The sequence below is a fragment of the Bacillus rossius genome, chromosome 3 (genome assembly GCF_032445375.1).
Source record: "Bacillus rossius redtenbacheri isolate Brsri chromosome 3, Brsri_v3, whole genome shotgun sequence".
Lineage (NCBI taxonomy): Eukaryota > Metazoa > Arthropoda > Insecta > Phasmatodea > Bacillidae > Bacillus > Bacillus rossius.
Window position 1 is genome coordinate 70,079,959 of NC_086332.1, and position 13,872 is coordinate 70,093,830.

Genomic DNA, 13,872 nt, shown 5'->3' on the forward strand with positions numbered 1-13,872 from the left:
AGGTTATGTTACAATTGACTAAAGAATTATGGTGATTCATATAATTTATGATATTTGAGTATAGTTTATTTATATGAAAACTTGTTCATAAATATATTTAAACTTTATAGCTAAACACCAGTTTTTAAAATTAATTAATAGTCATCTAGACGTGAACTGTTTCGTCGACTGTTTATAAAGTGAAGTGAAAAAATGCGGTTTTCATTGCTTATTACAACAACAATTTCGGCAATAAAGGTTAATTATTCTTGCATTTTAAAAATCTGATTACTAGTATAATTTCAAGTATTTATTCTTTTATTATTAAAATAAAAATGATTCAATTTTATTCATAAAAGTATGCAATCATTTCATCAATGTTTTGTTATGACGTTGTCATGTTAAACTATTGTCCGTAAACCGACTTTACAGACAACCAATTTTTTTTCCCTTACATAATTTCATTTAGAATATTTCAAACACAAATTTGTACCAGAAAAAAATTGAACTTCATCACTTCTTGATAAGTTTACATAAGAGCACTGACAAGCAATGTTTTATTTATTATTACCCTCATGCCATATAAAAATTTTCTGCCGTTTCAGCATGAAGGTACCTCAACATGTCAAATTTGATATATAATCTTCCATAGAAAATAAATGGAAAGTTTAATAGCTTCTCCTGTGACATTGTTTACAAAGCCTCTGGCAAGTCTGAATAGAATGTGAGAAAAATGGGGCAGGAAATGATTACAGTATTGCTACCCATATTAATTTCCCATAAAAACTTAACAAAATTTTGGTACTGAAAAAAATTCATATAGGCACATATTTTTGCTATAATTTCCATTTTAAACCATCCCCCCCCCCCCTCCCCACAAATTAATGTCACAATTCATATTTTTACAAATTTCCACAACTTGTTACAGTCCAATGTTTAGTATCAAGCTCCAATGAATATGTAATTATCAAGAGGATAAAACTGATTATTTCATTCAAATTTCAACTGGCCAATGTTACTTTAAAAGTGCTCAAGCCAGGTCCTGACTTGAAAAGGAAATTGTATTGCAAGCTATGGAAAACTATTTGAAAGTCCAAAATTGAAAAGCAAAATCCCCCTTGAAATGTGTAAGAAAGACCACACTTCTTTTTCCCTAAAAAATATTCATGTAGTTTATACTAAGTGATAATTTTAACTCAATCTCCTCTAATGTGCAATTTTCCTCCTTATTAGGGAAGAACACTACACTTGTATGACACAAAATTTGCAATTTTTTTAGGAAATGAAATCTGCTTGTCATCGCTTTGCAAATGTTTTGTCATAGAAATCCTACTGTGTGCATATGTGCTGACCATCAGTTAAGTTTCATCACTGGGTTCCTCTGTGCATCGCTGTGTTGCTGTTGTGTTTTACAGATTAGGTACTAGTTTAGTGACATTGTGGTCATCTGTACGTTGCTGTGTTGTCTAATGTAGTTGTATTTTTTCTGTATTTACTGTTTCTGTTGCAACTTCTCATCGATGTCAGTCCACTGTGTTCATCTGTGTTGTATTTTTTCTGACAATTCATTCCACAGAACTGTCAAAGGAAATAAAAATCTTAATGAGTTGCTATCAGTATTTATAAACAGTTTTTTTTTGTATCTTTGTTGTGCATTCTTACGTTTCTCTATGAAAACTGATGTAAATCTGTGATGGCTTATGTCCATGAAATTATTTTAAATCACTATTCCACATTGCAAGAATTATTCAAAGAAATATTAATTGAATTGGTCTAAAAATCAAAATTGCGAAGTAAATATTTTCTATTTCATTTTAGGGCACTGATATAGTCTGCATAATGTAACTTGGACTCAAATTTCACAGTTCTCAATAGTAGTATCATTGGTATATATTTCCCAACAGTCACTTGCAAAGCATCAAATGATGGTTTGTTGTTTGCTAAAACTGACAACCATATAAAGTTGTTTAAGCTGTTTACAAAATAGTGGCATGATACCTAAACCATTAGTATACTAATTTTGAAAACTGTTGACTTTGAAACAAGTTGCGTGACACAAACTTGGTATGTGCTGAGTTCGTGCAGAAATGTCAACTATAACCGCAAACCAAAGCCTTGCATCTAACTTCAACTGTAAAGAACTCCTTTCTTTGTTATGACAAAATGGCATTCAGGAATATAAAAACAACTTGGTCTCACTACAAACTTTGCACACAAAAAGTAATATTTTACAATCACAAACAGTTAACTAACTGTGGTAAATTTTGTGAGTTAAATACCTACTATAGACATGTGGAAGAGAGTCCTGCCAACTAATAATGGCTTATCATTTCCACCTTAAATTTCAAAACATAATATTTTTTTCTCTTCTAACTTTACATTACTATGCACATTCACTGTAAAACAGGCCGATTTTCATTCTAGGCATACGCCTACATTTTTATGTCTTTACTTGGAAAAATACTAAGTAGATTTAATTTTTTTTAAATTTGTAGCGATTTGAAATGCGCGCGTCTTCGCGGGCCTCCGGCACTTCGCTCCCCTCATCCTTCTCCCTCCTTTTCTCCCCCTCCTAGCGTTTGTTCAATTTGTACTCGTTTCCCCCACCCTTTCAATATGCGCATGCGCGCGCTGCGGCGCGAGTTTATAAAATCTGCTGCAGACATGATGAGGGCCTTCTTCTACTGGTAGCCTTTGTGAGGCTTGGTTGTCAGCAGTAGCTGACCAGTTGTTAATTTCACTAGCATGTAGTCCGAGAGCTTCGACTTAGTCTTCGTGCGTGTGCGACCTCAGGGGAGAAATGTAAGTTGAATCGAGTCGTCAGTGAGGCGGTGGCCCTCACCCTAATGTAGAATCAGTATTGTTTAAATTTGTTCTGTCTAAATTCCTTTTCGGCCGCCACCATCAAAAATTGTTTGGATTTCTGCTTTAAATTTAAATTTAACTTAACCTTCGCTTCCGTTTTTCTGTTTCTACCTGTCTCCCCCTGAGACGTCGTCGCACGTATTTGTTTGGTACTGCTTTTTAAAGAATAATGTAACTTCTTTCTTTCGTGTACCTGCACTTTGCAGTACTTTTGTAAATGTAACTTTTTTGTAATATAACTTCAGACAAGGAAATTATGTCCCTTTTTGACGATCGTTGATTGGATCGTTCACTGTGTAGCCGGCTTACCCATGCAAATTATAATTGTCAACTAACTCGTTTTGTCAGAAATGTTAATGTAATATTTATTATGTATTAATATTGAATTTGTTCTTGCTTTTTGTATTTAACCTTGCATTGGTTAAACGTAACTGTATCTGAATATTAACGTAATATTAATTATGAATTAATATTGAAATTGTTCATGCTTTTTGTATCCAACATTGTGTGAAATGTTGACGTTATATTAATTTTGAATTAATATTGAATTTGAATAAAATGTCTGTGTACCTGAAACCTTTAACCTTGATTACCCAACTGCTCCAATCACGTAATCCGCAGTCCTAGCCAGGCTCTGGTTTTCCTTCAATCCCTAATAGGCCCCCACCTATTACAAATTACATCATTTTTTCACAAAATATTTTCAATTCAATTTTTATTTACTTCCACTTTATGTGATAGCTAACCTGTTTACACCATTTACCAATCAGTATTTAGGTTAGGATTGAAGAAAGTAAGATCAGTTGCCTGGAATGGAGGTTCATAAAATTCAAGGAGGAAACTGGTATAAGTGCAGGGGGGTCAGGATCTAGCCCAAATTTCCATATATTTAATACTACTTATATGATACTTTGCAGTGCTGCTATTTTCATCTCAAAAATATATAAATGTTTTAAACTATATTTACTTTTTAAAAACTGATTTAAAACTCATCTATATAAATTAGTAAAATGTTTTGTTGCATCAGTTAATAAACATTTTATAAAACATAGACAAGTTTATTTTAACAATAATATTGAATGTATTCTACGTTTGTTTCTCTAATGTATTGTGGTGCACAAGAATGGCCTATTGTTTCAAGCAGATCTTGTGGAAAATAACTCCATTATAGATGATAAATTTGAAAATAATGCTTTAAGTGAAGACATTCCTTTGAGCAGTGCTCAATTTAAAGTTGTATTTAGGGGTCTAAATGACATTATACAACCAAATAAATTCAACACACTAACTCAAACACTATTAACTTGTGTTTTTTTTACTTTAGTATCTCTAAAACACTGTATTGTTTAAAAAAAAAATTTAAGGAAAATATAGTTCATGTTAACTTATGCAAATAATTGGGCAGCATAGAATACCTGGCAATGTCGTTGTGCTGGCGGATACGGTACTCCAGGTCGGATATCTGTGCCTGCAGCCAGGTCCAGCGACTGGCCACCATTGCTCTGTCTTGTGCCCATCGCCACGCCGACCGCTTGGCGCTAAAACACCACACACTACCATCAGTCGTCATGAAGAAACATCCAACAACAAATACAACTTCCTTCACATCACATGGCAATGAAGCTTCTTTTTGGCCATGAAAAGTTATCGGGGACAAATTAGGATTAACAAGCTACAATAAGATATAACTTAGTGTGAATTAATTTAGGCATCTGTACTAAGGCCCTGCCTAACTGGGCATACCTATTGTGTGTAGAGCTTCAGGAAAATCTACACAATTTGAAAACTACACAAAATATTTAAGTGGTGTCTGTTTATGACATCATTTAAGAATATGCTGAGGCAGATAAATAGTTATGTTTCTGTATTTTGTTTTAAAACTGTATTTTTAAAGTGTAGTAACAGCTAAAAAGTGTGTTTTCAAAAAGATTTTTAGGCATGAAACACCAGGTTAGATTCTTGAAAGCAGTGAAGGGACTTGCCTTTTACCTTTACCTTAGTTTCTCCACCATACAATGTTACGGTTGCAGCTCACATTCCATAGTTGCCCTATGCACGCCGGGGAGACTATGCAATAGTTTAGAGCCTTGCACTATAGAGTAAATACCACGCTAAGCATGGCGAACATCCTAATATCATACCACCTCATTAACACAAATACACTCCTGACTAGACAGCCCCCCCCCCCCCCCCCCGGATATAATTAACATGCTTAGCATGAAACAACGTTTGTGTTATTAAAATTTGCCTTTTTCTGATGAATTAAAGGAATGCAGATTGAGATAGTGAAACAGGCAGTTAATTTAAAAACTCTTGTAAGGGACTAATAAAAACCTGAATATTTTTTTATTGTTGTAAGCAACTACACACAATATATTAAAATTATTACCACAAAGAACTTCCAAAAGTATTTTTTCAAAAGGTTTTATGGGTTGTTGAAATCTATAAATCCCAACATGTTACAAATTTTAACACAAAAACAATATTTTTTTACCCAAAACCAATTAAGTTACCGCGACCAGTTGCAATTAGATATTAATAAATACATTAATTGTACAACAAAGAATTAATATACATGTAAGTACAGCACTTCACTCATTACTAACTTGGTATAGTTAAGAGAATTTGACAAAAATGTGTATTAAACATTAAAGATTTGTGTCAACCATTAACATTTAACTATAATAATTACAGTCAAATGCCCTCCAGTTAAATAAGTAACTGAAAACTGTAACACATTTATTTAAATACATCTTAGGAATAAATATTTACATGCCTACCACCATTTGAATAAACGACGCACAACTTTCCTTAACCAATCTTAGCATATTAACACTAACGCAACGTCATCACGATGAGCGATAAAATCAAACACGTTATGTGAGTTGCGCCATTGTTGCACGGGCGGGAAACCGACCCCACCCCTCGCGTGTCAGGCGATGCGCGCGCAGTCCCGCCACGTCAGCACCGGGAGGGAAGAGGGAAAGACCGGTCGGAGCTGGGAGTGGGAGAGGCAGCGCCAGCAGGTTGCATCACGTCGACACAGCTCAGTGCTGCGCTGGCCGTTGGAGGACGTGATTGTGTTCTTGTCGCCACGCTACCCCGGGAGCGCGCACAAGCGCTACTATAAACCGTACACGGCTTATTGCGCGCGCTTTTGCGAAATCTTTATAACACACTAGCTTACCCGGCAAACGTTGTTTTGCCATATAAATTATTTCTAGGGAATTTCTAGCTACAGTACCCGGCGTTGCCCGGGCTGAACACAGGGTGAATGTGACATTTTTCGAAATCAGATGCAGTTAGTAATTGTCTTCTTAATTTGAATGTCAAGTGTGCAAAATAATTTATATCACTTTCAGTTCCCGACAGACGTTGTTCTGCCAGTGTATAGTTATTTACCTGTATATATCTAAAAATTGGTGATCTGTATGTAGTCTAGACTCTATAACAATAAAAGCTTAAAAATAAGAGATTACTAATATTGAAAAGATTCCATATCTAGCTAATGCTCGGCATGCATTGCAATGCCTCATTCAGTTTTGTTTTGTAATATGTTTGAAGTAGTTCCACATATAAAAATCATATATCAATCTCTCCAAATGTGTATTTATCTCTATATACATCTATATATGTATCTATCTATATTTATCTCTTTATATCTACATATATATAACTCCCACTATCTCTATATCTTCTATATATAAATTTCTATATAGCTCTATTCATGTATATCTGTTTATCTAACCCATTTCATTCTCTATACCTCGCTCTATCTCAACTTATCTCTCTGTCTCTCTTTATCTCACTCTCTATATATCACACTATCTCTGTCTCTCTTTTATATTTAAATCAATTGTGTCATGCGTGCGCACTTATACAACAAAAACAGACAAAGTGCCGCTATATAATATGAAATAAACTAATTTTTTGAAACGATTTGTGCTCCAACTATTGCAAAATAGTTATACCGTCTCAGAAACCTTCACGGGCATGTGCATAACAACTCACAAAAATTTCATCGCAATCGGATGAATGGTATAGGAACGCATACGGCACAAACAAACGAAAATTAAAGACATGACAAACGCATCAAACGATGGTGCGTTTAAAATTCAAGGCAACTCTATCTATTGACGAAGTTAAGAACAAAACTGTTATTAGCACCTTTATTTTGCTAGCCGCTGCGAGCTCCACTAAGCGGGCTGGTCTCACCAAGGAGAAAAATACGAATTTGCCAGACCTTACTATGTGTATGATCATGTGGCAGACACAGAGAAATGACACTCACTCACTATTTGTATGTCTTTGACCTATGATTTTTTCTGTTATAAAATGAAATTATCACTTTTCCACTCCCTTAGGAATGGAATTTCATATTAATATGTGGTCTATGTGTTAATCCAGGTAATGAGCTCGCTGTAGGCGGGGAAGGTTGATCAAGTGTTAATTGATCAGCTATCGACCGGGGTTGAAAAATATAAAATTCTATTAAAAATTAGGGGTTGGTGATATAAGAGTGAAAATTTAGGGTTGTATGTATTTTTGATGGCACATTATAAAAAAAAATAAAAATAAAAATTTTGTCCAAAAAATAAAAAAATAAATGTTAGGGGTGGACTACCCCTAACATTTAGGGGGATGAAAAATAGATGTTGGCCGATTCTCATAGATACCGGATAAGCACAAAAATTTCATCAAAATCGGTCAAGCCGTTTCGGAGGAGTATGGCAACGAAAACTGTGACACGAGAATTTTATATATTAGATTACAAGTTTATCTTTGAATTTATGATTGCACGAGAAGCATTTTAAGAGCTAATACGTAATTTATAATATTTTATGCTATCACGCTTGTAAATATTTATTAAAATGCCACTTTTTTTTCTAACTTACAAAAAGAAACTGTCCACACACACTCATTGGTACGAATTAATGTGGTAATCGTAAAATTAACTTGGTAAATAAGTTAATAATAACCCATACCTTTTATTCACTATCGTTACCGCAGACCAAAGTTTCTTAATTGTTTTGTTTTCTCACTTTTTTTAAAAAAAAACTCTTAATACTTTTAATACTAAATTGCGTTCCCTCCCCCGTAGTCAGCCAATGTAATTTATTTTTAGTGTTCCGCCTTCCATAGTTCACATTTAAGTAGTCCACATCAAGGCAGAAAATAAAATCACATTTGTGAATATACCTATAACCCGTCAAAAGTGTATATATAACGTTTCGCCGAACATAACGCGTCGCTTGGCCGCGAGACATCACAGGCTGGTCTCCAGAAATACATATCGAAGGAAATAGCTGAACTAAGGAAGCCATTATCTTCGAACTTGCTTGTAAGACAGAACCCAACTACTCCAAACACACGGCTGTTTCCTCTTACGAAACAGCATTGGAGCGAGCCTCGCTACAAATCTTCACAACTGGACACAAAAAACTGTAAGTGAAATTGAGATGATGTTGCTTTTAAAAAAAAAATTCCATCATTTTAAACATCTTTCATTCTTTCGACCACAATCTATCATTGTCAGCAAAAACATTGTCGCATATCAGCTTTTGATTGTCAGTTTTTAAAGAAATTCATTTCAGGACAAAGAAATTATATAACTGAAACATAAAACAGTTTTGTCTTGAGATTTGGTGGCGTGGTAAAACATGAATTTACTAACAAAAAAATCTGGATTAAATACAACCTGTTGGTTAATTATTTTTGATGTGATACATTTTGGAAGCTTCAAAACAGATACCAGTGAAAAGTTTAATTTTTAATTTTTCTGGCTCCTTAAAATGTAATTAAGTATGGAAAATACACAACGCCTGATGCGTTTTTTGATGCTTTACATTATGAAAAAACGCTTTGTCTAAAAACGTTTTATGATACATGGCAACAGCGCACGAATAAACAAGTACAGCGCTAACGGCGGTGGAAGTGTGTTAAACACTTCAATCTAAGAGTGGGATGCTCTATAGACACTGGGCACGATGTGTCACCTACCGCCTCTACCATCTTAAGGCTATGCGATAGGTTTCACGGCTTGCAGTTACACATTTTTTTTCCATTTTCTTTTTCTTTGAATGCATAAAATTCAGTTTGGTCATTCATTTTTAATGTAAAATAATCTGTAGAACTACTTTCTCAATAATCAAAATATGACATTGGCTGAATCACTTTCACTTCAAAGCGATACGGATAGTGCAACGTCAGTTTTACAGTACAGGTTGAACAAAGGTGTGTATAAAGGGAGGAGGGATCATGGGTGGAAGATTCAGAGAGTGGAGAAGAACGGAAAGATGAAGGCAAGTATTCCTGGTGAGAACGGGGAGGGAGTGGAATAGGATTGAGGGAAAGATACTGTATGAGAAGAAGAATTTATTGAGGAAGAAAGAGACTTCAGAGATTGGACGAGTAAACGGGATTCGGGAGGGGGGGGGGGGGGGGAGAGAGAGAGAGAGAGACTTGTCTGTCACCGGACGGAAGCCCAATCGCAAATGTAACAAGCAATCAATTAATTAATCAAACAGTCTGAAAGCGCCTAAAAGTGATTTCATTTCGCTTTTATAAATTAAATGTGTATCCATAAAATTGATGTTGCAATACCATACCGGTAAACACATAGTCTATATATTATTAGAAATATTTTTTCCTCTGTGTGTGTGGTGTGGTGTGTGTGGTGTGGTGTGTGTGTGTGTGTGTGTGTGGTTTGTGTGTGTGTGGTGTGGTGTGTGTGTGGTGTGGGTGTGTGTGTGGTCTGTGTGTGAGTGTGTGTGTGTGTGTAGGGATAATTTTCTAATAAGTTATATATTTTTCCAGAATACACAAATTTTATTTACAGTTTTATAAAAACATATAATAACAAAGTAGTGAGCCACCAGGTGGCTAAGAGAGAGAGAGACAATGTACACTGCCCGCAGGATAACTTGATGCTTGGGTGACGTCACAAACGTTCAGAAAGCTTGTATGGGGAAGGGGAGCAAGCTGGCGTAGTATACACAAACCAAAAACATTCAGTCTATATTATAGATTAATAAAATCACTTTAAAAAATTGAGAAATTCCAAGTTCTTCGATTGAAAAAAAAAAAGAGTAGTGTACGCAACCAAAAAACATTAACTTACAGTCTATTATTGATTAATAATATTAAAGTCACCAATTTACTCGCTCTCCTCAAGAATTCCAATTCCTTCAATTTCATCTTCGGGGTTCGAATCTTCACTGCTACTGTCTACACCGCCAGGTGTAATACTTATTTTGTCGATTTAAATGTCAAAACGAACATCCCGGCTGTAATACTCCTGCTCTAATGTTTCAACATGATTACAAAATGGAACCCAATCTTCTTTTCCCATGCTCTCAAATTGTTCTTCGCAAAGTCTTTTCACGTTATCTATTTTGAAGGACATTTTTTGATGCAACAATACCCTTAACTTTACCCCATATACCTTCAATGGGATTCAAGTCAGGATGGTAGGGTGGAAGTCGGACCGGTGTGTGACCGAAACTTTCTTGAATCTGGTCGACGGAATACACTATGTGCCGTGGCTTATTTATCTTAATAAGTTCGTACAATGTTGGCTTCAGCATGTCTTCAGTAAATGAAATTTTGTTTTCTTGCAGCCATTTTTTCATATCATCTTTTGTTGACGATGATGTTGGCGGTTTGTTTACGCGGACATTGTGATAGGGTGCATTATCCAATACCACGACGCTGTTTGTTGGCATGTTTGGTACGAGTTTTTCCCTAATCCACTTCTCATAATTGGTCTGGTTCATTTAGTGGTGGTAGTCATCAGTAGCTTGATGTGATTTCCACATGACGTGGGCATTTGGCACGAATCCATCTTTACCGCCAGCATGTATCATAATAAGGCGTTGCCCTTTCGCTACTGGCCGAAGAACACCGTTTAATGTTTCATCTGCCCAGCTCTTTTGTTGCACATGCGAGGATAACATACGATTCATCTACATAGATTATATTCCTGTTTTTATTTCTGAAATTCATAATGCTCTGTATATAGTTAATTCTTTTCTGCCTGAAATCATGCTTTTCGATAAGAACGAGGCGGTGAGATTTCGTTTTACGCCACTGAAAGCCTAACTTTTTCAAAATTTTCAAAATTTTACGAAGGGTGCTATCGCAACCTTGAAACCCTATCTCAATATTCAACTTCTCCCTAAGCTTTGACACTGTTGGCGCACATTTTTCTGTGATATAAAAGTTATAAATTATCCTACAAACTACTCCTTCGTCAAACCCATCCAGTTCGTATTTTGAAGACTTTTTTCTTTTCTTGTTAGGCGTCTCGAACAATCCTTCACCATCTTCGTTAATGTTTTGACCTTCTTTCTTTATACGTTGTACAGTAGCACGAGAAACTCCCGTTGCTTGCGCCGTGCGCAGTTGCACACGTTCAAGAGGAATAGATAACGACATCACACCATTCCGAGCTTCATTTTCCATAAAATTTAACACATTAAACATTACCTCTCGCGCCTGCGAATGAAGTTTTTTCTGTTTAATTTTAGATAACGTAGGCGGCATTTTTATAGTCAGCACGTGGGGTAAAAAAAGTTGCGAGAGAACACTTTACAAAAACTAACTAGTATTTTATACATTACAGCAAAGAACCACTACTGCGAACTTGTTGATAGCTTACGTTTAATACGTATTCAGTTTACTATTCTCTGTTTAGCTATAAACATGAAACACGTCACGATAGCACGTAGCGGACTGGTCAATGTTTTCATTCAGGGTGGTATGCGAAGTGAGTGTCTCGGAATACGTTCTCTGCGCATGCGCGCTGGGCCTCCCTCCCCTATACAACCTACCTGCCCCTCCCAAGCAAGGATACCGTAACGGTCACTCAGGCATCATCTTATTCTGCGGGCGGTGTACTACTGTACATACGGGCATACTCTACAGTTGTGCCTGCACGTAAATTACGTATAGCAGTATGGTAACATAAAGAGTGGTATAAAATGTTCGCAATAGATGATAGGGGTGTTTGCCAAAATAAGGTACCTAAAGCATGTCCCTAGGCCTTAAAAATGTTATACATTTGTATTACTTAATGGTAATTTTTACAATAAGATATATGCTTGAATGTAATAGAAGCCTATTATTATATTATTTCTTAAATAAATGTTTTTGTATTTAAGATGTGAGATCAGGAAAGTGCTAAATGTCCCCTCCGTGGACTGTCCCCAAGTACAATTTGATAACATTTTAATTATCCACGACAATATAATTGTATGTTATTTAATATTAATTCTTTAAATTGTAATGTCCAAAGATTAAAAAAGAAATCATAAAATTGCTGGACTGCAAAGGTTTGAATTTTCAAGTAAGATTAATGTTTATTAATTGTCCCCAGGAAATGGGTCCTTTGTGTGGACATACAAAATAGTTTCAATATAAACCTCCAGGGTGCAGCACTGGCCACTGAACCCTACAAAAAAGGAGGGAAAAGAATCTATCTTGTTTTTTATCAAGTCATAAGTGGATGATTGGTGATTTATTGGTACTTACATTAGTTGATCCATGTGATTTAACGGTTGGTCAAGATCGCTTATTGAAGGTGAGAAATGATATCTGTCACTTCTAATAGATGAATAGATAAAAAGTACTACGTACAAATTTCTTTTACAAATGCAGTGATATTCTAACCTTAAAAATTAAAGGACTAGAAAACAAAAGTACAGTTTCTGTCCCCTACGTGGACGTCCCCTCCGTGGAATTCACAGGCTACGGAACGGACATCATTCATTGTACACGTAGTGAAATATTTCCAGAGTTGAATTAATGAGAACTGTATGGAAGTGTTAGTGCTATTTCGAGTACCAGAACTGCTGACATTGCAGCATAGGCCTATTAACAGACCATAACATATGTATGTACTTAATCATTGATGAAATTTATATATTATGAAAATTATCATACAGCTGCACTAAGTACTGTGTTTGTTACATTCATTAGATCCAGTATACTTGTGTAGAAAGATATTTGACAATTTAAATATTGTCACAGGTACATGATTTTGTAATACCTTAAATGTTAATAATAATTTACCTTGAAATCTGCTGAATTGATTATTTTCTGCTTTGACAAATGTTCGTGCAGCACGGTTGTGGTCTGTCTATCCTCATTTAAAAAAAAAAACATTAATTTTACTCTTTCAGATGTGTTATCATTACAACAGAGCCCAATAAACGTTCTGGTAGATTTTGTATTTATCTTGCAGAATAATGGCTCCCATAAAAAAGAAAACTTCAAATTTCGCTGATAAGATCAAAAAACGAAGGGAACAGAAAAAGATCAGCATGAGAAAGGCTATAGAAAGGTTAACTAACAACCCAAGAACGTATGAAGAAGAAAAAGCTAAAGAAAGGGAAAGATACCACATGAGGAAAAAATTAATTTTGAATATGAGTGAAAGGGATGAACGATCAGTCAGGAAAGAATGGAGAGACCTGAAACGACATCAACGAAAAGAGAAAAAAAAAACCGAAAGAAACTGAAGAATTAAAAATTAATTCTCCTGAAACACCACCAGAAATTTCAGATGCTGTAGTACCCTCAACTTGCAGAGTTTAATGTGGAAAAAAGCGTCCAAGGAAAAAATGGAAGAAAATGTAAGAAGAAAAACGGAAGTTGGAAAAGGACAATGAGAGACTACGAAGAAAACTTGAAAGATACAAAAAAAAGAATAAAGAGAATACGAGATTCATTACAACCTAATGCAGATACTCTTAACCCCTAGGAAGAGAGTGGAAAAGTTATTTAGTAATAACAACACTAATTCAGAAGAAGTTAAAAAGAAAGTTTTGTTTGCTGAAGTTATCCGTGACCAAATAAAAGACAGTTTTAAAACTGAGAAATCTTTACGAGTTTTAACTGTAAAAATTATCAAGAAGTACAGACTCTTGTGTACATAATCACGCACTAAAAAAAGTAGCAAAATCAATGGTAAGGTTAGGTGGACAGTAGAGTCCACTCCGTGGACAGCCCCAAAATTCTATTTACATT

General features: G+C 35.3%; 1 protein-coding gene across 2 annotated transcripts in view; it reads right to left on the bottom strand.

Annotated features, from left to right (window-relative positions):
• The window catches only part of LOC134530869 (KAT8 regulatory NSL complex subunit 1), a 286,616-nt gene that overhangs the window by 165,210 nt on the left and 107,534 nt on the right, over positions 1-13,872 (bottom strand). For both annotated transcript variants that reach the window (XM_063366135.1, XM_063366133.1), the window contains exon 2: positions 4,260-4,382. In XM_063366135.1, coding sequence (XP_063222205.1) covers positions 4,260-4,382 — 123 coding nt within the window. The remainder of the gene's footprint in view (positions 1-4,259; positions 4,383-13,872) is intronic.